The 27,178-nt window shown below is 39.3% G+C and overlaps 1 protein-coding gene across 4 annotated transcripts in view; it reads right to left on the reverse strand.

The window, feature by feature from the left end:
* The window catches only part of daam2 (dishevelled associated activator of morphogenesis 2), a 127,562-nt gene that overhangs the window by 64,498 nt on the left and 35,886 nt on the right, over positions 1-27,178 (reverse strand). For all 4 annotated transcript variants that reach the window (XM_028437373.1, XM_028437374.1, XM_028437370.1 and 1 more), the window contains exon 2: positions 11,699-11,978. In XM_028437373.1, the coding sequence (XP_028293174.1) occupies positions 11,699-11,866 (168 nt within the window). In that variant the 5' untranslated portion in view covers positions 11,867-11,978. The remainder of the gene's footprint in view (positions 1-11,698; positions 11,979-27,178) is intronic.

The following is a 27,178-nucleotide window of genomic DNA, read 5'->3' on the forward strand; positions in this document are numbered from 1 at the left end:
CATGAGCTAAGCTTCCAGCTCTGTACGATCATAAATCTATTGCTATCTGTGGCCAGGAAGCGTTCGGAGGGAATGCAAGGATTTAAACATTCTTTCTCTGACTCTCAGTACGGGACGACTGTGGTAGACGGCTTGAACCACAGTTTGAAACCACACGCTCAGGCTCAGAAACAAAAGGTCTTGATGCCAGTTTGTCTGCTCCGTCACCTCATCATGGGGTCAAAGTACTGCTGCCCAGAGCTTCTGATCTATGCAGAATCCAACTCTGGAATGAGACCACTGGATTTTAATGAGACAAGAAAACAACTAAGCCAATGATGTCTATGGTTCTCAGTGCTTGTCCGATCGAGAATGACATGAAACGAGACAAAAACACTCAACCTGAACACGTCTCAAAGCCCTCTGATAGATACAGATAAAATGAGATGGAAATCGATAATGCGACTTCTAAAAAAAACTTGATTTCTGAATGCTCATGTGGTTACAAAAGGCTTTCAGATATTATACGTGATGAAATCTAAGTGGATTGCAGGAAAAAGTGAGAAAACAAGTGAGTATTAGAGAGCATTAAGTTCTCTACGCAGAGGAACTTCTGCTTTTCAAAGCCAAAAAAAGAGGAAAAATAGAGCACCTCCAGTCCAGGATTAGGACACTGCAAGTGAAAGAATGTTCAAATAACAGCCAGAGGACTTTTTATTATCCAGTTATGCAATATTCCACCCATGTTTTCCAACTCAGACTTTTCCCCACACCTTCAAAACGTGCAACAACACTGCGTTCGCGTCACATGGGTTCTCGTCATGACCACAGACTGACTTCAGAATCAAACTGCTCTACATTAAAAAAAACAAAAAAAAAAAAACAACCTTTGGATATTTCTCCACCGTCGTGTACCAGCATGCTTCAACTGGGAGCTCCCATACACCAAAGCTAATATTGTTACACCTGCTGGTTAGAAGTACTGAAAATACTGTACATACCTAAGGTCCCCACGGACCATCCTTAATATTTTTACACAGTGCAGCTTATTGAATACGTTTCTCAAAATGAAAAGCAAACTGATGGAAAAACTTGACTCCTCAACATCCTGTTTGTAACAATTCAGACAACGTTGAAAGAATCTATGATGTTATTCAAAGTACAGTTGGAGAGGTAGTATTTTTCAGTCGTGGATGAAGCTCATTAAATGTGACTTAGGTTCACCATAAAATACAATATATTAAAACAATCAGTCATAGAGGATGATGTCAGCACTGTGAATTTACAAACATTGTATCTATAAAACAGCAGCTGCAGCCTACAGTACTTACAGTGGTACACAAGTTAAGGTTCATTAGGGTTCAACATTTTTATTAAATAGATAAATTGAGTATAGATTTTTTCCCAAAAATATGATATCATTTGCATCATTTTTACAGGATTAATGGCAAAATCAATCTTAAAAAGTTTATATTTTTGCTTTATGAAGGGTCCTGGGTTCAAGCCCTCAGGTGCAAACTTGTGTCAATTGTGTGTGTAGTTTGCATGTTCTCCCTGTGCTTGTGACCTCAACTAAACCAGTCTGACCTTTGACTAAAAGTCTTGTTTCAAGGGCATATCTTTACATTTGACACAAAATGTTACTTGTAATGGGATTATTTTAGGGATTATGACTAAAACAACCAGTTATTAGATTCACCAATGTTTGTAGGAAGATTCAAATATTTATCTGCAACATATGGAAAGACTGAAGAAGGCTTTATAGGGAGGAGTCGGGAGAAAATGTGGGACTGAAGTCACAGCAGCGTGGGAAAACAAGAAGACCATGCTGCTGTTTGGATGATGTGTCCTCTCCGTGAGATGAACGGTGGAGTGTGAGAGGGAGAGGGTAGAGATCAGAGAGTGAGGAGGGCTTCTGCTGCATACATGAGGTTAAAGACGGAAGAAAGATAAACTAACAGTAAAATGAGAGCGTAAACAAACAAAGGGAAAGAATGAGTGTGGTGGTGAGTACGTGTGAGAACGAGTGTGAGTTAGGAAGTGGGAATGCGTTTGTCAGGACTGGTCGGCCTCTGAAGGTTCCACCTCAACGGGAAATGTAACGTCTGGGAATGACATCCGCTTGCATGCAAGTGTGTCTGCAGGCAACACTTCCAACTCAACTCAACTGACACAGGCTTCTTCCTGAAGTGCAATTTATGATGTGCAGTTTTACTCTGTTATTGAAAGTATTATTGGAAATATTAAGCTATATAATGCAATTAATGTCTTTTAAGTGATTTTTAAGGTGTGGTTAGATTACGTGACAAACACCGCACGGGAAACAGCATCATCTACCTGATGTTACCATGGCAACGGTCAGCAATCAGTTCACAAAATACATAGAAACATCCTCCAGAAAGTGTTAAAAGGTATGTGTCCTGTTCGTTTTTAGATGTATTATCAATACTTTTGAAAGTCTATGGATGCATGCTGCCATGATCAAAAAGATTGACATGCTATCGGAGCGAGCTTCGCCAACAACACTAATTTCCCACAAATTGTTCAGTTATTCAAACTTTTTGAAAGCAAAGCTGCTGCAGCAGCATTATGGATAATCATTCATTTTCTATTCATTTATTTTTTTGCTTTCAGGTGCTTTTGAGCATTTGAAATCACTTAAAAACAGCATATCGGATTTATCAAATTAATCTTGTACATTGTTTGAATTGATCCATTTTGTCTTTTTCTAAACCTTCAAAAAAAATCAAAAGAAAAAATAAAGTTGGTCAAAGAAAATATGATTTTAAAAAAAGGAGAGCGTATTTACACTTCAGGATTGATGAACTGTAATCTAACCGAGCACTTTCTCTGCATTCCTAAACTGTCCCATTGGCAAGACAGGAAAGAACAAGAAGTACAGGCAGGATGGCCGGAAGTCATATGAAACCTCTCGGGGCTTTACAGGAAACTGTAGCTGCCATTATAAACCCAAACAAACAGGGTCTTTTCGCCTGACTGAGTTTTATACCAGGCAGTACACATATATATTCATTTTTTGCACAATGGGACTTCCGTCTCGTCCTGTCCACTTTAGTGAATGCGTCTCAGGTGAGCGAGTCTTGGCTTCACAACAAAGGCAGGCCGACCACAGCTCAAGTGGATTGAAGGAATAAAAACATCACAGGGAGTAGAATCGGAAGAACACTCTCTCCCAACTGACCAGTGAGGGAAAATATTTCCATTCCAGTTATGCAACAGATTTTTTGATTTGTGGCCACCTCAACAGTCAAAGAAGGGGAATATTTGATGAGTATCCATGTGTCGAGCCACCCAGTATTCCTGGAAGCGCCCGTTGTATTTTCAAATCAGTAGACCTAACATTACCTTTGCTGCTTTGAGGACAACATTCATGTGTCACTCTGAGCAGCGACAGGGAGTCGGCGAGGCCGTAGTTAAAGTTTAACGTGTGGAAGAGGCAGTGGCAAACACTGAGCAGCTGGACTGTGATCCTGCATTGATGGATCGAAAATACCCCACATTACTCAGCGGAGACAGATGGATGCTCCCACAGAGAAAGAGATGCACAAAGTCAACATAATAGGGAAGAGAACAAACATGCCAATCTGACACATTTCTGAAAATTCTTTACTTGCATGATTACACTATACAGTAATTACACTGTACTAGACATTCACTCGCCATTGATGGCCCCAAGGCCGGATTAAAAGGAGAGAGGGTTGTGTGCAGGGCCAACAATTCACCAAACCCACCAGAAACCATTGCTACAAAAACGTCAACAAGTAACCAAATGAATAACTGAGACCTGGGAGAAGATGGATCACTAGTCAGAGACATCTAGAAGCAACCCAGCTGATTGACATCCTTTCTACCAGGACTGCCATCATCATCGGGACATGGAATGTTATAGGACCATGTATGAAACAGGCCCCCAATAGCATGTTGAGGAACTCACTTACAGCTCTTTAGCCTTTAAAAAAATAAAATGAATAAATACATGCAATGTTACAATAGGGTAAAAAGTTCACAGACTGCCTATAGAAACAATACGAGATAGCTGTCGTGACATTTTGAGTGGACGATCTTTGAAATACTTCACCCTTGTGCGTTAAGATGTCTGGTGAGACAAAAACAAGTCACCACCTAGAAAGACGATAAGGTAGTAATTTTTGGAAGATTGAATGTTTGAAGATGAAACGTTGACAAATGACTTTTTTCTCTCTTATTTGAAAAGAAAACCTCTGTGATGAAAGCCTAACCACACCAGCAGTTATCAAATCAGCATAATGGTTGTACTACCGACCCTGAAACAAGGTGTACCCACAAGTAGGGTTATGCGATATAAAGCAAAAATTGCTATATATTGATACATGTTATACTTTCTTTTTCTTTTTGTATATGGCACAACATATATACTGTTATATTGAGCCCTACCCACAAGTGTCCTGCAGAACAATAAGGACATTCCATCATCTCCATTTAGTCTGTGATAATACCAGCATGACTGTATGGTAATAATTGCCAGTAGGCATAAGAATAATAAAATAACTTTAGAAAATGAGTCTAATCTGTAATTGCTTTGTTTTTGCCTCTGATGGGGTGTGTTGTGTAGCATTGATCTTTGTCTGGATAAGTAAAGATGATTACATCAGGGAGGGCATAAAGCATTAAACACGGATGTCACCCTTGCTTACTTTAGCTTCAATTCAACAAATTCATATTCTGTATTCACTTCATTGAAACCCAGGTATGTCACCAATAAAGTTATTATTGATAAAACACTTCAAATCAATTGTTGCTTCTTCTTTCAAAACAATATATTGGCAAATCAACTTTTTAAAACTTGAGATGATTGTTATACAAATGTAATCAAAAATGCATTGATTCACATGGCGACCAATTTCTGCTTCAAGTCAAGAACAAAAAGTCTAGAACAAGGGAATTTATTATTCTTTCTTATCAAGTTTTACTACATATGTTTGAAGGATCAAAACACATGAAAAATTGGGTTTTGAGCAAAAATGACCAAGACGACTTGTATTTGGAAAAGTTACGAGTAAGCAAAAGTATGAAACATGGTGCATGTTTAAGGCTTACCGGCTTTCCCTTTCAAAGTATAAAATCAACAGTGGGGCCAGCTGTGGATCAGTGGCACTGTCTGTGGGGTGCTCTTGTAAATCTGTCAACACGTTATGAACAGATGTTGGTGTTTCCATGGCAAGACTTTTTGTTTATTACCTCAACGATTCAAATACCAAGCAAACAACCTTGCTTTTGTGGAGGGAAAAGTTGAATTAACAGAGATATTTGGTCAAGTACCAGATAGATTAGAATTTAGTCCCATGTAATGAATAAACATTTTTGAATGGAAAATGACCTTAATAAACAAAAACTAGAATACCAGTGTTCCTTTAGATTACACACATGGCCTGGACATGAACTATGCATGCAAAGCTGGAAGCAATCCCCCCTGATTCCTTGAAAAAAAAAAAAACTGGACTCCAGTTCATTTGCTATCAGATATGAAAGGCTTAAAACGTGTAATCAACCAGTTCTTCTGAAGTGGTCTTTCTCTAGTTTGTCCCAATTAACCACAATTGCTTCCATGTTACTTTGCTTGGATTTGTTATCAAGGGTATGTCTGGATTTCTTAGGCTCTTAGAAACCACCGTTAACCCTAGTGGTTTTGATGTGCAAGTGGCAAAGTTAAACAAAGTGTATACAAGAAGAAAGGAAAGGATGGACTTCCCATTTAGTGTCACCTTTTCAGGTCCTCGCTCGGGAAAAATACGTAACTTCAATTTTGCTGGACTTCTAATTCAAGGATCACGCAGGTTCAACGTAAGCAAGTGTCACTTAAGTGTCATCTTAGATAACTGAAGTTGATGCTGTATCCTGCAGTCAAGCTTCAGTCCAGAACTGTAAGGGGGTAGTAAATTGACATATTTGACTATAAGTAAAGTTGAATGATGAATCTCAGATCTGCTAGGCAGAAAGTATATTTTTCATTGACAAATATTCATGTTTAAGACTTGAGAAGTTCGTCTAGCAGCCACTCTTATTTAATCTTCATCAACATCATGTGTTTTAGATGATTGACAGATGTTTGAATGAGAACAATTATATTGATTTATTGAATTATTAGAAAATGACACTATTACACAATACATTTACCCATAGCGTCCATTCAACTCCATTTACTGTCCATAATAATTCCTACTCTAAGTGAAAAGTTAACTTTGACGGTCCTTTAAGTTGCTAGAAGTCGCTAGGTAATGTTATGTATCTTTTAAATAAGTTAACTGCAGTTGAAGACAGGGGTGTTAGGGGAGTACGGGGTTGAAGTGGAGAATTGGTGCCAAGGCAAGAGAAATACAGAGACGAGACGGGTATTAAAAGCCAATGATAGAGATACTGACGGCTCTGATGGTGGACAGGGGCCGCATGGTAGAATCACTGGACATTAGAAAAAGAGGTACTGATGGCAACACTGATCATATGAGAAAACTGCAAAAATATATGTCTTTTTAGTGTAAAGGAAACTAAGATCGCTCCCAAATCATGGTTATAACTTATATTGTTGAAATATTGGGTTGACCTTCTTTATAGCTGCTATCCGTAGTTTCTGAGAAATGTCTCGATGTCCCTCTTACACAGCCTCCCACTGCCTCTCCCAAACTACCAGAAGCCATGCCTCTACTTTTCTGCATGCGCATCACGGAACATAACAAGGTCGCATTGGGTCGCATTGATATAGGTCTATGGGTCAGTTAAGAGCTAAAATCATATTTACCTGTTTGCTGTTGTTCTTGTTTCCGTACACAGTTCCGCATTTACTTTGATTGACAGTCTCAAAAACACAAAGTGGAAGCCTATTGGCTCAGCGTACTCTGCGATTGTTTAAATTTGTATAGGGGTCTATAGGACAAAGGAGGGACTTATATACATTAATGTATATGAATGACCACCGGCATTCATATACCGTATTTTTTCGCATTTCAAAGGAATAGAATAGATTTCTCAGAAACTCCGGATATCAGCTTTAAGGGAACATCAAGCGTTGCCTGTTTGACACACATGTAAGTCTGCAGCTGAAAATGTAGAGATGTTTTCTATTCTGAAAAGCAATAGTTTTCACAATGAGAAAACATCTTCTTTTTCTTCTGTGTCCCAGATTTTAGGCTCAGATATTTACTAAGCAACGGGCCATTTAGTCCTACAGTGATTTGGCTAAGTGCTCCCATATGTCAGGCTTGTTTTCAGTCAATCGCTGATTGTTTGTGATTATTTTCACTCTTTCTTCCTGTCGTGTAAATAATCAAGTGTGTCCAACGGCAACCTGCTAATACTATGGGCCAATTTGTACTTCTGATAGGTCCTGAAAGATTCATTTTCAGTTGTCCAGATACAGATTGAGATTTTGAATGAGAGGTAAAGCTCCAGCTGCTAAATTAGATAGGAGGATCATAATCTGTCAACGACAAGCCCAAACATTAACTTTCTGCTCAAATCGACTCAGTTAACTGATAAAAAAAAGGGGAAACGTCTGCTTAAACAAGTGTGACTAACATCATTTTTAAATAGCAATGCACTTCATCTGCTGATTGGATTTGTCTGTGGAGTCATACTGTATATCCTGCTGGCTGTAAACGTAGGCAATCCCTAGCTTTACACTGTACTAGAGGCACCCCTGAGGCATTGCTGCTCACTGTACAATGCAAACAGACTGAAAGCAGGGGGACATAGAAAGGCGAGGAACACAAAAAAAAATCATTGAGAATATGACAGACACTGCCAAACCAGAAAAGAATTACGCAACAACAGAAACTGAAATGACAAAGTCAGAATTGGTTGATGGAATTCTCAGCAGACTATACCGATGTGACAGCTGTGTCCTGATCTCTCCGCAACATGAGCAAATGTCATCAGTGCCAGCCTGGCACTGATATAAGACCCACATTCCCTGCCAACAATTGTGATATGGGAAGAGCACAGATTAGAACTGGGAAGACAGGAAATACTGTGAAGGGCGAGCTTCCGAATATGTGAACGGGTTGGGACTGATGGATGAGTTGGAGGTGTGGTCTTACCAAAACATCCAGGTACAATTCTTTCTTTTCTTCAGTTCTGAAACTGACTAGTTAGGAGTCTGGAATTCATACGGTGGAGCTGATTAGTCTTGTGTGGCCCATGAGCATGTATTACGAACTCCTCCGACTGTTTCACGTGATGAAAGCCAATCAGAGTCTTTGTTGAGAATGACGTCAGGCCGTCAACACGGACACCGGTCTGTTCACCCATTCAACCATGGAGTAGAAGCTGTGTGTGACCACCTGGAGCTGTATGACACGGACTTTATAACCGAGATCGTACCAGGAAGGATTTGGCGTGGAGGAGAATCAGTGAGGAGGTGGTAGTAGCAGGTAAAAGTTCTCTTTGTAGTTTTCATCTTTGAAAGTCGGCACTGAGCTAGGATAGCATTAGCCGCTAATCACACTGGCTTTATTCACTGGTGGTTTATGTTTATGAGAGGAGAGAAAGGAGAGCAGCTCCTCGCTTCAGCAGGCAGTGAAACTCACCCAGTTGGATGTGTCGCTGGCGGGCGGTGCTTCGCTTCAAACGCGCGTATGAAGCAAATGGGGACATTTTTTGATCCTGCAAAACCTGCGGAACGTTTCGTGCGACAGGCGTGTCCGAAGACGCATTCGGTGTGAACGCAGCATTTGGCTGTGAATGCTACAGCGGTCCCTGCTATCAGTTGAATCATTTCTGAGCTCAGTGAAAAAAAGTGAAAATTATAGATATTAGATAGATTGCGACTCAAACCCACTCCTTTGCTCAACAATCCTCCCTGTTTTCCAAAAATGGCTTCCTTTGCACATCTCTCACACCATCAGCCTTCTCTTGCCTTCTCTGATACCAGTAACCATATAGGAATCATCTGGCCAACACTAGAACTACAAATAGAGAGAAAAGAGAATAGTCCGTTTCAGAACTGCAGAAGGCTATTGGATGGGAAGTGAAATGTCTTCACGTAAAACTTCAAGTCCATTTGCTTCAACTAAAATAAATGAATCGACACAAACTGGATGAGTTGCCTCTAAACATGTTGCATTTGAATAAGCATGTCATATTCAGACAGATTCTGGCCTGTTTGATTCAAGAACAAAGATCTAAGATATTTTGTTGCTATTTCCTTAAACACATTTTTACCTGTTGTGCTCCACATCTGTTTAGCGTTTTTGTAATAGAATGTGAGTGTAACTTATTTACTTTGGTCCCCAGATACATTCTGCAAATTGAACACACATTTAATTCTGAAAAGTAGTCCAACTTGTTCAATAAAAGGGCTGCAAATCATTAAAAAAAAGCATTGGATCGTAAATTTCGTCCCAGTGGATTGTCAAAGTAATAACACTGAAAGTGCTAACAGGCAATTTTCTTCCATTGAAAGCATTGAATTTCCTGAATGGAAAGTTACAAAATACGACACAATATACACCTCCATATTTTGGTTTAATATTACTAATTTTCACTATAATTTCCAATTACATAAACATAATTTTCATAAATAGCAGATCACCCTTTACGAAATCCTGCAGCCACGCTCGATCTTGAAATTTAAAGAGAAGATTTTTGACTTCAGAAGCTTTGAAAAATTTTGGAGGCCCTATTTATGATCATGAAAAGCCTGTTAAAAATAAGATTTTAATAAGTTAGCAATATACTCTGAAAAAGTTTGAACTAGCACCACGTTAGCAACCACCATGTTTCTTAACAAGATCAATGTATAATAGGGATGTAACGATTAATCGTAAGGCAGTTAAAAATCGATTCATAGGTATCACAGTTGATATCAATTTTTTGAAAATTGAATCGCAGTACTTTTTTCAACCAGCAGAGGGTTCCACAAGTGTAGGCGGCGGGCGGAGTCTGCTAATACTTTCTTTCTGGCCACCTTCTACTCTTAAATACGTTAATAAATGATTCATTACCCCTTTAGCACCGAAAGAATATCTGTAATATTACTTGAATATCTGTAAAAGTTACGTTTTTTTATTAGCTCTGTCTGCTAGCATAGCTTCTCTTCTTCACTGCAAGATATCTGCATGCCAACCGACCACTGTATTACCAGCGCCCTCTGCTGGTCCAAACAAATATGACGTAAATCAGTGTAATCACGTTTTTTTTGGTTTTTTTTAAAGTCCAATTGTTAAGGCACAAAATACATTTTCGGTTGCACTTTTAAAAGAAAAAGAACTATTATGCAGTTTTGCATTGTTTATTATAGAACCAGAATTTAAATTAATAGGCTTCATTTTCATTTCTATTATTCCTTTATTTATTTCATTCAAGATTTATTTTTAGTTAAATTACATTGTTTTGAATAGTTCATCAAGGGATTCTTTTGACAATGAAAAATAAAAGGAAAATAATACAGTATTTTCTAGTTTTTTTCCCAAAAAAAAAAAAAAAAATTATCTACAGTCCCATTTTGTGAAATAAATCGTGAGAGAATCGTATCGTGAACCCAGTATCGTGAATCGAATCGTATCGGGAGTTGAGTGAATCGTTACATCCCTAATGTATAAGATTGTGGGTGATTACTACCACAGTTCTAAAACACACCTTTGATTAGTGTGTGCATGATAGCTAAAAAAAAAAAAAAAAAAAAGAATTCTATGCCATGATATTTGAGGCCTCAATATCAACGTTGTGCACCAAGTGATAATGGGCACACTCAAATTGAGCCTCGAATACATCTATCACTTAAAATTCTGCACTTCTACTGTATTACAGCACAAACATTCTTAAATGACTTCGGGGCGGATTCACTAAGATCTTAATTAAAGGGTGGTAAACCAGGTGCGTCCCTAAATCCTTTGGTGGTGCCGTTTCCTCACCTGCTGTGGGGAATTCACTAACGTTGTGCCACCAGTAGGTGCGCGTATAGACGTGGTTGAGATCGCCCTATTTAAATGAACATTTTGCTCGTTCAACATGAAGAGACGAGTGCACTGAAGCACAAAATTACATTTGAAGAAGTTCAATTGAAGGCTGCTGGACTTATCTGTCTGCTGCACAAACATTTAATAACGTAGAAAACAAAATAAACAAATAAAAATGTTTTTTTTTGTTTTGTTTTTTTTTTTAACAAAAAACAACAACTTTAAAACCTATATTTTTTCCCCTCTACTTTAAAACTCATTCAGTGCGAACCATTTACAGATTTTCTACCCCCCTCAGTGCTAGCCGTTTTTGAGCATTTTGACTGATTTTTAAACACCCACAGAATATTTTCCACTCTGACTATCTGAAATCTGACACCAGATTCTGAAAGATTGAAGGCTCTACTTTCATCAAAAAAAAGAATTTGTTTCTGGCTCGTTTCCCAATAAGTTTACTCTTTCGCACCCCTTCCATTGTCCTACCCTGACTCCATCTTCCCTGTTCTCTTTCCCTTCACCTAGGTTTAACACTGCCCTCTCTTTTTATATTCTCCCTTTAATAAAGTGTTTCTTACCCTTCATTAGAGAGGGCTGGCGATGGTCACATATATGCAATTAAAAAATATAATGAATTTAATTGCAAAAAAAAAAACTTGCACTGCTGTCATGAAAATATGGCACTACATGGAGTGTTGACCTTTGACAGCATGTGCAGACAAGGTAAAAAAAAAAATATATATACAGTATATATGTAAGCTTGTTTTGCTTACCACCAGTTCAGAAAAGCGTGCATGAAGCTCCTCCACTGGTGGCATCGGGGCGCTGAACTCCAGCAGCTGCAGCGGCACGCTGTCCTTCAGGTTTATCTCTGGGGGCTCGCTGCTGCCAAAGCAGCAAAGGAAGCTCAGGCCCGGCCGCGTCCTCTTCCTGGGCGGCATGGCGGACGTTGTGACGCGGGTGGCAGTGGTGAAAGGTCAGAAGACGAAAAGGGTGAAGGGGCAGGGAAGGGGAGAAGGGAGGAGGAGGAGGCTGCTATCTAGGAGGCATCATCTGAAAGAGAGAGACAAGGAGAAGATAGATCACTTAAACAGTCCAACATCTTGCAGGTCATGAAGGATGACTATAGATACTTCAAATGCACTTCATGTGCAAACATGACAGTTGCATTCATGATCAATTATTCGTCATGTTTACAACCAGGACAAGCACTGGATATAACTCGCAATCAATTCATTAACATCTCTGCAAGTGTTGTACACACTTCATTTAAAACTGACTAAACTGAAGTGAAGACATTTAAAGTGACACGCAACTATCACATGCTCTTTAGATCAGGGGTGTCAAACTCATTTCACCCAGGGGCCAAGTTTCATCACAAGTGGGCGGCAGATTTTAGGCGGGATTCATGTTGAGTAATTTCAACATGAATGTGCCCTAGTTTGAACTTCTACATATACATGATATTTAAAGTAAAATATTCCAAGCAATAAGTGACATATCAGTGCCTGAGGGATGTTCTCTTTTCAATTTCATTGATTTTGTGCCAAATCTTTATTTATTGAGACATGAAATAAGCTGATAAAAGCATGAGAAAACTGAGCCCTATAGAGGGAATTAACTATAATAACTGAATTGAGGTGACTGTGGATCAGTATCGTCCAATTATCAAAGGGTTAGGGGTTCAAATCCTGCTCTAGCCAAGTCGTTGTGTCCTTGGGCAAGGCATTAGTTTGAATGTGGTGTCTAAGTGAGTGTCGTTTGGGACCAATGGCGCATTATGGCAGCCTCGCTTCTGTCAGTCTGCCCCAGGGCAGCTGTGGCTACAGTAGTAGCTTACCACCGCTGTATGTGGAGTGAAAGAATAATGCACATCAATGTAAAAGCGCTTTGAGTATCTATGAAAAGCGCTATATGAAATCCAATGCATTATTATTATTATTGTTATTGAATTAGTTAGTAATTTACACATTTCAATTTTTCATTAGAGCCGAATTGAATGCTTTAAAGGGCCGAATTGGGGCCCCCGGGCCTTGAGTTTGACACATGTGCTTTAGATGATTGGTCTAAAGCTGAATAATGAAACTTTGTTACTATTTCATGTCAGAAATGCCTTGAAAGGTTTAAAGTTTATATAAATAACACAAAAAAAAAACACTATTCCTTTATACGTGGGCATTGCCATTTTTGGAAAATTGAAATTTTGTTGTTATGAAAACAAAAGCAAAAATAAGACACAACAGCAACACAAAGATACTCAGCAATACCAACTCATCATTACTCCATGGAGCCATTATTAGAAATTCATGTTGTTAATGTATAAGCAACAATCGGTCAGTGTTGTGCTGCATACAGTTAACGTTGTGCATTCAAGTACAGTCCTGGCTTTGACATTGTAAGATTTGTTTCAGAATGCAAACGGCTGCAGGGTTACAAAGAGCGAGGCTAACGTCGCAGTGCGGCTAAAGGGCGCATAAACTGTATCCCTCTTTTTGACATTTGTTGCATGAGAAAGAAACCTCTTGTTTAGAAAGTACAATGATGAGGGGAGTGTGTGTGTGTGTGTGTGTGTATGCCACTGTGGTCTCGCCCACTGTGCATGTGTATAACCGCGGTGAATGGCACACACTAGGACATGAGCTGAACGGGGCGCGACATCCTGCAGGATTTCCTCCACACTCCCAAAATGAACATGGGTGGTCATCACTGTACAGATAATACACTCTTTATTAAGTCCCATTAGACACACATAGAAATACACACACACAATATGACACAGACACACACACACAGTTTTAGCCTATAGGCTCATGATGGCTCACACAATATAAATGACCTTTGCTTTATGGAACACTTTACTGCATTTGTGAATGAATAAAGCCCAAGTTTGTCATGTAAATAGTTTGGACAAGCAAATCAAGCAGAAATACTTCCCTGGGAAATCAGTTTTTTTGCTGATTTTATTGGGAAATACAGGAAAAACACTAAAGAGATTTAGCCCACTGTGTTGCATGTTCATAACTTAACAAGCATAAAGTAATGCCTGGAGGTTTGTATCAGTGTGTTTAATGTGGCTGTAAAACTCTTTCCTCCAGTTTCAATGCCAGGCCACAATCCAACTCTGAGGATGACCATCGCCTCCCTCACATGTGCTCTGTGTACCAGTTCTCACAGCGCATGCTAAAATTAGCCCAACGGTAAATTCTTTATGAACATACTCAGCTTTCCACAGCGGGAGAGAAAAAAAACTGAAAACACAACATTTCCATTTTGCCCTTTCGTCTTTTGCACATGGGCTTTCTCCGCCTCTTTGAATCAGCTGTGCCTCCTGACTTAGAAGCAGCTCCAGCAACAAATGACCTCCAGGCCATTAGGAATGCTGTTTCAACATGGAAATGATTGCACAACCATCAGTGATCTTATTTTCAGACGAGTGGATGATTTTGAATTATTTTCTGTCATCGCCTTTCGGAGTGAGCTCTTTGTTAACGTTGGTGCATCAATCTGCTGGATGTCATTTATAGCTCATGGCGTCCTGTGTGTTAAATTGGATATGGCATGAGTATGTGTGTTATTACAGCCATGGTGACAATCCCAGAATGCACCTCCACTGACCAACAACTGGGTCAGGAGCAAGGCTGGGCAATATATTGTGATTCAAGATAGATCTAGTTTATTTATACAATCACAGTACAAATCACATCATGCAAGTATTTAAGATTATTCATAGAGTACAGTCAAATAGTGTCCTTCTTTACAGCTTCTCCATATGTTTTAGATATATACATTTTACAGCTTATTTTGTATTAAAACACTTCAAGAAACTAAGAATATTTTTTACAATTTGAGCCTGTTTTTGCTTATTTTTACCATTTTTCTGCAACTACACCAAACTGGCCATATTTTAACCTATTTTCCTCACTTTTTTATGCCAAATGTTTGCTCCTTTTAATGCATTTTTGCTACATTACTCCCATTTCTGCCACATCTCCATAACATTTCAACGCCTTTTCTGCAAGTTTTTTCCACGTATAAGACGTTTTGGGCACAGTTTCCACCACTTCTATCAGCTAATGTCGCTGGTTTTAGGAGTAGCTGCTTTTGTTACTCCTCAGAACGTCCTCACCCAGACTTTTCCAGGCTAAACAAGCCACAATACAGAGCTCACTCACATGTGCTGGAGAAAAAGCCAAAACTGACACATATTGTGCAGCCATTTGCTACTGAATGTGCCTGCTTGGCATTTTTCATCAGCAAATTTAACCCGAACTTGTATCGGGATTTCGAGAAAAAATATTGAGATATATCATTCTCTCTCTAATTTTCGTGGCGTATTTTAGAAACACGTCTTAAAAGAAATGTTGGCACTCAGTAGAGAACCCTGAAGACTGGCAGAAGGTCTCCTGTTAGCTTTGGCCTTTGCTGAAAAAAAACACAAGGGGGAATTTCTTTGGCATTATAAGGGAGCTGCTAGTCATTACTTTGAGAATAACTACAGATGAAGGCTCCCAGTGGAGAGATATTAAAACCAAAGTAGCTTCCAATCTCAGCTGTACCTCAGTGATAGTTGGCTATAGACGTATCCAGTTTTAACCATTGAAGATCTATTCATGCATCTTCAATGCAACCACATTCAGATCAGGCCGATACAAAACCAAAGATTAGAAACTTCAAAAAAAAAAAACAATGCTTTAAATATGATGTACGACAACAATGAAAAGTCACTGTAAGCCTTGAATGTGCTGGCACACTGTCAACAATTCCCTCCCATTGATGTCTAAAGTCAATAACAAAGCATGGGGAACATGCACTCTTCACCAAACACGTGGAAGCACTACTTTAAAAGGGAAACGCAACACATCACTTTAATGCTTTAGATGATCGTTCTGAAGCTGAATAATAAAAATGTGTTACTACTTCGCGTGAAACATCTTTACAGTCATTTATATCAACCTTTAGCCTCAAACACACGTGGTCAACCCCGTTTTGGAGATTTCAGCCTATCAGCGCTCACATATGTTGTCTTCACATGAAGCCAACTTTACATTTCCACTTTCAATTTTAATTTGTGGAGAAATATGATTTCAATCCAACCTTTTAGTGCCTAGTTAAACATCATCCAGTTCCTTGGACCCTTATAACGTTATTACTAAGAAGATCAGGGAGATTACAATGGATGACTTTCAAAGTGCCGGGTGAAACATTTAGATGCCATTTTCAGAAAGTAACTGCCATAGACAGTCAATAAAATGCACAAAAATACTTTAAAAAAAAGAAAAGAAAAGAACATAAGTTCTTTAGGCAAACAACATAAGAAGTCTTCATTATGCATAAAGAACCAAGACCAAACTATCATCACAGGGGTTGACCTAGAACACTGGAAAAAAAAAGGATTGTAATTTAGCCAAATCGGTCTTAAAGCAAACCTAACTAACTTGCGCTTAGCGCTCCCCCTAACGGTCCCTTTTGGTTATGTCACTGTCGTAAACACTCTGCACCCCCCCGCCGCCGCCTGCCCTACCCCACAGCTACATGCACACTTTTGCTTTACCAAGACAGTAGCAACTGATCACTGAAGAATCCAATACAACAGTGACACTCAGGGTGCTTTCACACATATAGGCCCATGTGACCATGTGAACAGTATGAGGAAGAGAGACAAGTCAAATAAATGAATGATGTGGGAGTAATACGGAAGGGAGTTTGGAAATGTGTGTGTGTGTGTGTTTGTTTGTGTGCTGACAAAGCGGCTCTGAAAATGGATGGATGGATATTTGTGTGTGTGCTGCCTGGTGGAGCGCTGGGTTGCGACTGTGCGTGCGTGCCTGTTGCTGAGACGACAGTGTGTATGATTGCTGTGTGCCGCTGCTGAGCTGTCACTGCATGGAGTTGCTCCGTTCCTTAGACAAAATTCTTCTCTACCTTTTTTTTTTAACTGGCTCCGCCATGATAACAAGTTTGAAAAAATGGAGTTTGTAAACAACTATGTGCAGCCACGGGGCTGGTCATAATCTAGAATTAGTCTGTATTGGGCTGCCGTAAAGCAGTGCGTCTTGCCACCGGGTCGGAGGCAGAGAAAGTTGCAAGTGCGGTTTTCTGGCCAGAGACAACAGAGAGAGATGAAAGACCCCCCATTCACCCCACAAACACTTGTATTACCCTCATAGGGTAATACAAGCGCTTTAAAGGTGGTGTCGGATGAAGAAAAAACTTTTACCTCACTCGTATCATCACAAGAAGTCAAAAGGTTTGTCACAAAAGCATCCATTATTAACTAAGAAAGAAGCATACAGTACATATGAACACAATTTGTGGAGAAACAATTAATGTTAAGTGTCATTGAAACAGTGCAAGTTGACATTCTAAAAAGCCCCACCAAATCATTTTTGCCCCATTTTCCACTTGAAGCAGCTCTTTATTGGCCATTGTATTTTTATTACTAGAAGACATGAGCCCGAGCCAAACCTTTAAAACTTCTGTGAGAGTGACTTTAGATTTTGCTGCTGTGGCAGCTGGTGCAGCTTAATGGAATGTTGGGGTTCTTTTAAACAAGCATTCAGCAAAATTCACGACGGAGCTTCCTGTTCGGTGTCTGCGTGTGTCCATCTGCACGTCCCACGCGCGATCGGCCCTCACTCAACACCACTTCTGCTGGCCGGCGTCCAACCGGTGCCCAGGAAAAGAAGGCCACAGAATCCAGACATAGACACATATTTACTCTACTCAGCCATAACATTAGTACCAATGAGAGGACATGTGAAGTGAATGACCCTGATTGTCTCCATTACTACACAGGGTAAAACAGAGGTCTCAGCTGGCAGCGCTGGTGCGTTACTGGAGAGCCAAAATAACATGATAGTAAACAAAGAGATCTATGTAAAAGTAAATAGTTTTTAAACATGTTTGTCTATTTTTTTTATTTTATTTTTTCAATTGTTCAAATATTGTTTTAACTGATAGGGTGAATGAATTTTTTAGTGCTACCACGATGATGGGGTGATGGGGGTCACCACACAAGACCGCCCATGCCCTCTGCCATATGTGACCTAAGCATCACTCCCTGCTTCCCGTTTCCTCACTCTCTCCACCCTCCCCTGTCATCCTCCATTATCCCTTCCTTGTCAGGGTGAGTCAATGACATGTCGCTCCTTCCTCCCCCGCTGACAGCAACATCTGTCACCTTTCGCTATTCGCGTCTTCTATTCTAAATCCCCATTATCAACGCATCTGTGTCGCCCATAAGCTCTCCTTTCATAAGGGTTTGCTTAGATGTGTCGAGGTGAACGTTGGACTGAGGAAAGAATCAAACTAACCAGGACGACTGTGGTGGTAGAGGGTCGTCTTCTGATCGAGAGGTTGGGGGTTCGATCCCAGTACCTGACTATGTGTCGAAGTGTCCTTGGGCAAGACACTGAACCCTAAGTTGCTCCCAGTGGTCGACTAGCGCCTTGCATGGCAGTCCTGTCCCACTGGTGTGTGAATGTGAGAGTGATTGGGTGAATGAGCTGATATGTAAAGCGCTTTGAGACTGCTTCAGTGTGGGGATAAAGCGCTATATAAAATCAAGTCAATTTACCATTTACCATTTTAGGACAGTGTTTGCAAACAGCTGGCCTCATTGATTAAAAAATACTGTACATACTTTAAAAATGAAACAACTAGCTTTGCAAACTTTGACAACGTCATTTCTGTGGACGTAACTAATAACTAACTTGTTGCATAGTTTTTCCCCAGTAACACAAGCTCAAACTGGTTAGCAAAGGCTAAAGGCTGGGGCAAATTCAAGGCATCCGGTTTTCCTCAATCAGCGGATGGAAATTACAGAATGTATTTCTAAATACTGACAGAAAAATATTCTGTTTTTGGAGATAATTATCCATTTTTGCCACATTTTTTTTTCTCTGTTAAACATGTGGTTAAATGTGCAGCAAGTGTTTGAAAGAGAGAAACAAATGAAAATGTCAAATCTCACACTACGATATCTTGTGAGATCATTCGTGAGCAGTCTCACAAGGTTTAGCAGGATTTAGAGCACTGATGAATAAAGAAAAATGATTCAGGATTTTCATTATTAAGCGTTTTTGTCATGAATTTGGAACGTTTAGAATGTGAATGTTTGCATTAAATTAGTTAATAATGATTAGTAACAATAGAGTGGAAAGAAAATTTTAAATAGAAAATCAACCAACTGCTAATATTTGAATTACAATATTAGTTAACGTAACGAAACCGTGCAGGTTGTTTGTTTTAGTATTTCCGTCAGCTAAAATGTACACAAATGGAAAAAACATGCTATAAAAAGCACTTTTGGTATATGATTAGCATCTATTTGTCAATTTTTGTCTAGCTGTTGTTTTATCAATTACTCCTACAGATGGTATTTATCTTCTACTGTATGTGTGTGTGTGTGGCCTCTGGTTGACCAACAGGTAGAGCTACAGTCACTAAACACTGTCCAGATAGATGTTGGGTGGCGTTGGATGGAGTGATAATTTTGAACCATAAACATGTCAAACACTGTCACAAACTTCCCCCTTTTCTTCACTGGCAAACAGATGGATGTGTAAAAAAGAAGCTAAAGTTTGGTACATCAAGAACAAACGTGAATTTACGAAGAGCTAAAGTATGGAAAAGGAAGCGATGCTTGACAAAGTCTTTATACCTAAACATAGAAGAGACACCTGGAAATCTATCTCCGTTAAAATCTGATCGTAGGACTGGGCGATTTTGCTGGAAAAAAAAAAAAAAAAAATTTTTTTTGAATTTTTTAAAGAAAGATTTGTGTTTCGATTCAATTTTTGATTTTTTTTTCTTTTTTAATGCACTTAAAAATGACTGCAGACATCAGATATATTGTCAAAAGTGCAACTTTATTGCTGTGATTGTCCTCAAGAGTTAAAATGCATAAAACAATCCCAAAATAAAAAGTAAATGAGGCTCTGTCATTCAACTATTTCAAGCTTTAACCCAGGTGCAACAGCAACTTCACAGTAGCTTAAATTTTCTGATTAAGAAATCAGATAACTACATATTTTATAACATATAACATTACAATTAAAAAAATTATAAACTGATAATAAACGTGGACGCAGCTCCGTGACCCGCCCCCGGATAAAAGCAGAAGAAAATGGATGGATGGATGGATGGATGGATGGATGGATGGATGGATGGATGGATGGATGGATAAACTCCTCCCTTAGCATCTCAGCATAGTGCGATTGAAAAATTAAACATGTCCGTGGCACACATATAGCCTACTCAAAGGGTAAACAAAGAGGGGGCTGGCTCACATCGCGCTACGGTAACCCATAAGGGCGGAACGCGAAAAAGTCCGAAAAACTGTGGTGGAAAAAGAAAAAAAAAAAGGAAAAAAATGATGATTATTTTTTTTTAAACTTGAATTTGCAAAATAAAAATCGTTTTTATCTACAAATTCGATAAATCGATTAAAACGATTTTTTGCCCAGCCCTATCTGATTGTGACAGGAATATCTGCACCAGTGTCTGCCTATGGTATAAAAATACCCATTTTAGCTACTGCGGAGATCAAACACATTCGCATGCTTTAAATTTCAGACACTCTGGATTCAGAAGTGAGCACACACAGACATGCACTCTTTTGCATACGCACACAGAGAGAAAGCTGAGAAGCAGAGAGAGGGAAGCTGGCTGCACAGGGTTTGGGGAGCAGCAAAAGCAGAGAGACAGAGAGAGCTGCACAGATGAGAAGGAGGCGAAGGGTGGGGAGGCAGGGATAAATGGAGATACTGCTGCTGCTTCTCATTCAGCTCACTACCTCATCGCCAGAGCCGGGAAGTAGGTCAGTGGAGGAGGAGGAGGAAGAGGAGGAAGAGGAGGAGGAGGCAGTGGGGAGAGACGAGCTGCTGCTGCTGTTGGTACTGTGAGATTACACACAACTAAGAGCAGGAAGAAGAGGACAGAATATATGCAGAGGACGGTTCTAGAAACATCTGGACCTACACTACCGGTCAAAAGTTTTAGAACACCACACCTTTTCCAGTTTTTTACTGAAAATGATTCAGTTTATTGTGTCATTGCACTCTGAAATGAAAGCATAAAACAAATAAGGAATATGAGTTGAAAAAGAAATGATGGAATCCATGAACAATACTGTTCACCTGATGATCATGAGGGTCTGGTACCACAATGTGTTCCAACACTGCTTTTATGCAGACAGGGGGGTTTGGAAGTAATCAAAAAAGTTGGAACACCTGTAGGAATGAGTAGCACCGGCTTTCAAGGCTGATTCAACCTTCATTGCTGCCGAACAGCTTTAAATTGTTCACCCACCTCATGCTCCCTGAAAAAGAACTATTTGTATCATTCTGAAATGTACATTATTTTTCAGTTTTGGGTAACCAAACCTTTTTTTTCTGTTCAGTATTTACCTTTGTACCATTTCAAGCTATTCATTGGACTTGCACGACTCGAATTGCAATAAATAACTGGAAAAATTAGACTCCCTCACATCTGTCACATCATACACTGTTTGCAAATCCTCAATCTGAAAGAAGTTAAGCCTATCTTTTTTTTTCAAATGTCCAATCCTGTGTGGAAGCAAACGTTTAGTCATGTACAACCGCGTGAGTCTTTTGTTGCTGCTTCTCTTTTTTCAATCATTGAGATTCATCGCAGAAAGACACACCAAACACACCATTTTCTCTACTGGAGAAAAACTAAAAAATAGGTTAGTTGAAGCTAGAATCAAATAAAGATTTGCTAAATTTAGATGAATAAATGATCACACGAACATTGTTTCCGACTTCCACAAATGAGGACCAGTCCTCCATCGCGTTAAAGAGGAATAAGATGGGTTTTTATTAGCATCCAAGTATCAAAGATGTGGGAGCGATGCCACGCTGGCACAGGCAGCGCAGCCTAATGAATCCCAGACTCCTTTTAATGGGATGAGTGTAGGACTTTGGTAGGAAAAGATGACACCTATGGGCACTGTGAAACAGCGATTGCATTTCCCATTCACTCTGCAACCGAGCTGCTCAGTAAATATACACAAGTGGAAGCATCCACGGCAGAGCAAAAGTAGGCCAGTGATAATGAGGATCGTTGCACAGATATGCCATTAATTCCATGGTTGTTTATGTGCACATAAGGAAAGAAAAGTATGAAATATAGATTCAGCTTCTTCTTTTAATATGATAATCCTACACTTAAACAATGAGCTATTCTCACAGAAAAAGTTCAAGAAGGGTTAATGGGCATTCATCATGGTTACATGGTACATATTTCAGTTTGATCTTTGGGAGGCAAATCACCGGGTTTTGAGGGAATGTGTTTAGTTTCTGAAGGTTCTCAGTCATCCAGGTCATGTTGATTCTGGTAACTTGTCTTGGCGACTGTACTTGGGAGTTTTGCTGGATGATCAACTCTTATCCAAAAGGCTTCTTAAGATATGAAGCTGGTTGGAAGTATGGAATTCATACTGGGGAAAACGATTAGCTTCAATTAACCTATTGTTAATGCCTGGTATCAGTTTTCTCAGGTACTGTAGACTGTTGTTGAATCGTCTAGGCCTGGGAGTAAAGAGATGATAGGATTATAAATATTGTCTAAAACCTTCTCTTCTGGTCAAAGACCCTTCGTGTTTTACAAAGACGGCTTCTTTAAAACGTATCTTTATCTGTCTTCTCTTCCTAGGATTTGTGAATTGAATGTCTTGCAGTTCTTGGGTACTTTACAATATCTTGTCAAAGGTCGTTTTTTTTTTTTACATTTACTAGTATCATGTGGGTAAATCAAGCTGAGAATGATTTCAGGGTGCAAATACATTAGCCTAGATCTGAAACCAAAGCTAAAGCTTTGTGTTGTATTAGCACCGTTGTTAGCGGTCACGATCGTCACTGTGGTAGTCAGAGGGCATGTGAAATTGGTTGGCCTCATTTAATGTGTGAACGCACTTATTAGTTTGAGATGAACTGGCTATTCACTTTAGCCATTGAACGTGTTGGACTCTTGCCACTCTTTGGTTGTTGTTGCCCCAGACATGCCCTCCTCTTTACAGCCTGCCGTCCCTTTCTACATTCAGCCTGTCTGTGTGATGACTAATGGGTCGACCCTTCAAATCTTTTCTCCTTCACCTCCAGTTCAAACCCAATGGCTTGAAGCCAAATTACTTCGGGCACTGAAAACTTATTCTCCCATGGCCAGTGTGGCCCACCCACAGTTAGTCCTCAAGCCCAGTGCCCATCATAGATGTTAACTCTTAGAATCAGGGGCAGTACTGATGAGCCGACAAACATTGCATTGAAGCACAAAAATGGACAATATTGAGTCACGTTATCATCCATCTTTTTCTTTAATTACATGAACTTATAGGCATATACAATTTGGTTTATGAACCTTGTAAATCACATAGGAATGAACTTAAACAACTGACATTGGAAATTGACAAGTTTCAACCATTAGAAAAGGTGATAATGATAAATCTAGAGTCATCAATCTGAAAACAACCTACGTCAAGTTCATCTTAGATACCTTGAGTATGACATCACTTATCGGTTCCCATGCTTTCTTCCCTGGTTAGGAAAGAGTTACAGCCTCAGCTGACAAATTGACCAGAACTGACAGAAGAGGAGAGGCCATTATTTCACGGTGTGTTTGCTTGCACTGCATTCCTGCGTTTGGGCTAAAAGCACACATTCTGCTGGGGATATTATGTTAGAGGGGCCATTGAGAGCGTTTGCAGCGTCTGGTTTTCTCATGTGTACTTGGACAATGAGCCAGATGATTTGGTTTGAACCACAGTGCCACGACCTGGTGTTAGGCGACCACATAGAGAAAGAGTATTCTTGACCCCAGGCACTGTACCTCATGTGCAATTGATCTTATGTTTTAGCTATGACAGCACGGTTGCAATCTTCGGTATTTTTGGCTTATCTTGTGAGAAATATAAACAAAATTTTGATGGCTTGAGTTTCACCTGTAAAAATACACCAAAACTGGCAAGGCTTGATAAAAAACAACTGTAAAATAGGGTGACATTGCTCCATTTTGTAAAAATATTTGAACCATAACTTCTGATACTGAAGCAAGCAAGGAGAAAAAAAAATCCTTTGAAATACGACATTCCAGGTTTCTACTGTAGGTATTGTAATATTTGAGGAATATCTGCCACGTGTTGTCATATTTTCCATATAAAATTTTCCAAATTCCATTTTAAGATAAACTAATTTACGTATTTGCACTTTATCAGCTATCCTTTGGTTGGTGCATTTATTGACAAATACTAAACGTCCCAAAATCAAGCCAGAAATGGTTAATATGGATTAATGAAGTAAAATCTTCAAAATAATTGTATTTCTCTATGCTTAAGAAGCCAAAACAATTGCCTCAAATCTTGCAGGATATTGTAGGGCGAGATTTTCAGAATCAGAATCAGAATCTCGTGAAAAAGTCACATCATTTATTGTCAAGGGGGTCCACGTTGTATTGTTTGCTGGTTTGAGGCGAGGGTGTTTTTTTCCCCCTTTAGATTCTTAAATGCTGATTCTCTCAACCCTCTATTGTTCTTCTAGCAGACTAGAGGCAGCAGAGACATGTTGATATCAACGCTATACCTAAGATAGGACGCATAACCAAGCAAGACTGAGAAAGTGGCTACAATAGACTAAAACTCCATCACATAGAAAACATTGTCTAAACTTCTGTCTACTGTCTAAACCGTTCCAATAACTATAGGAAACTTAGTTTAATGTGCCAACACACTGCTAATAATAGTTTCCAACACAAGGATGAAAATCACAAATGCTTAAGCTATTATTAATTGCTGTAATAGTTTTAGGTTAATGATGTTACTTAAATAGCTCCACATTGTGTCCAAGTCAAATAAAATCCCATTTATACCGACAGGAATTTCTCACTTTCGTTTGTTTGCTAACAGTTCTTGTCAGACAGCCAGTGCAATGAAAGCCTAATTATATGTATCGCTCCATGATTGCCCAGTACTTAGTGACTTTGTATAAGTCCCAAGAAGAATTGAAATGGCTGCTAAAAAAACTAGATTTTTAGTTAGATTTTGAAAATAGAATGTGCATTGTGCTCATTGCATTTGGAAAGTTAGATACACAACTTGAGGAAGGGTATCCAGGGTAGAAACTAGTGAACCAGCGAACTGCAATTACTTGCATTTGTGACCCAGAAAAAGTAAAAAGCAAAAAAGAAACTTGTGCTGCAACACTGTGGTTTGAAGTTACGTTTGACCAAAGTGCTTCTATGGGAGAGCTAGAAATAGGAGTAGAGCTCAAGCTGTAAAAAGAGGTTTAAAATAAAAATTACAAGTAGCAGATTTTGCACGAGTTTAAGAGTGGGACCTAGTTAATGGTGACTTGTAGAGACAGAGAATATGAAGACGCATAAATACAAGCAAAATAGGTCTCCATTTAAATACCAACTCTCTCCGAGCCAACAGTTGCTATTCTCTGAGGGCTATTTGCCCTGTAGACTTGCTGAAAACTAACATATAAGCACAGTTGGCTTTAACGACACCATGAGGCACAGTAACTCAGTTCACCCACTAAAATGAAATACCACAACTACTCCACTGGAAAAAGAGGAGGGGACATTTTTCCAATCCTTGAGGGATGTAATGAATACTTTTTTTTAATAGTTTGATTCATTAAGAAATACCATTGCTGAGTAATAAATATCCATAACGACTTCATTAATAACGAGGAGGTTGTAAGATCAGCACACTGAGGCTGAGGTTGGTGGTCTGAAGTGCTGTGTAAGCAGTAATCACCAGACATCAACAACAATTAACCACACTGTTCCCCTCCTTCAGAAAAGCACAGAGTGGTTGACAAACAATTGAATCCAATCCAAATGAAATTAAAGTCATAGTACCAGGACAGTAACACAAAACTTTGAAGGAATTGACAACAATGTTCTATACAAGTTATAAAATGTCTAATAAGCCCTCAAACCGATCCATTTCGTCACTTTTCCAAAATGAATCACATTCATCTGATTTGGAAGTCATTACATCCAAGGGGACTAGTCAAGCAATAATGTCGGTATCTATTTCTAAGCTTTAGGATATTCAGAAGAAGAAAAAACCCAACAACATTGGGATACAAATCTGTCGTCGGATGGGAGATAAGTTATTGACGTTACATGTGAAATAAATCCTTGGAATGTGTTTTATTAGCCTTGTGTCTTTCAGCTGAAGTAATGTCCGTTATGACAAACTGAATAAAAACCAATAACAGAGATAAACAGATGTAAATAAGAGGATATGCAACTATGAAATAAGTATAGGCTATAAACAATACTGACTGGATTCAACTAAGACCACAATTGTTCATCTCATTTAGATCACAGGGATAACTGTACTATTAATATTGGAAATGAAAAGAAGTCGGCCACGCCATATTCCCACACATTGCCAGGATTCAAAATGAAATCCAATACTTGGCACCTCTTTTCCCTCAAACCCCAAAGCACTATCCTGCCATGTCAAATCACCTTCTTATTTCATCTGTAAGAAATGCACAGAGTCACAAGCTCCAAATCCATCTAAAGACATGCTATCATTTGCGGTGGAAATAAGCTAACACTAGTAAAACACATAGAACGGGCTGCTTTCCTTCTCTATTTTACCGAAGCACTCAATCAAATAGGGTGGATGCCTAAAAAAATCTGGCAACCTACGGGACTGACCCTCGACAATTCACCACTAGCTTTCCAGTTACGATAATGACAGCTCTTAATCGTTAACTCAGCAGTTTTATTAATCAGTGCTATCTTGTCATTGTTTGACTCTTTTTTTTTTTTTTTTTTTTTGCTCTACAGTCTATAGCTAATCATGCCTGGGTTCAGAGTTCAGCAGCTGCAGCATGGAAGACAGAGGACTTCTGGGTAATGCCTGGTATGCTCTTCAAGGACAGTAATAGCAAGGCCTGCTAAAATGACCTGTATTTTTTTAAATAGCTCACAGTAATGCAACACTGTGTTAATGCACTGCAAAGAAATGAGCCATGCATACACACTATATGCCCCACAAAATGTGTCAGTGGCACACGCATACCATAGCTATTCCACATAGTGTGGTAGGCTAATGTAACGGATGTATACTGTATATTCAGTGGTGACACTGTAAATCGACTGGTTAAAAAGTTAAGTCGACATTTGCGGCTAAAGCTTTATGATTTCCATTTTTCATTTACCGTACATCTGCTTTGAACAAAACCAGTAGCACAACAGGTAGTCAGCCACCA

The sequence above is a fragment of the Gouania willdenowi genome, chromosome 22 (genome assembly GCF_900634775.1).
Source record: "Gouania willdenowi chromosome 22, fGouWil2.1, whole genome shotgun sequence".
Taxonomy (NCBI): domain Eukaryota; kingdom Metazoa; phylum Chordata; class Actinopteri; order Blenniiformes; family Gobiesocidae; genus Gouania; species Gouania willdenowi.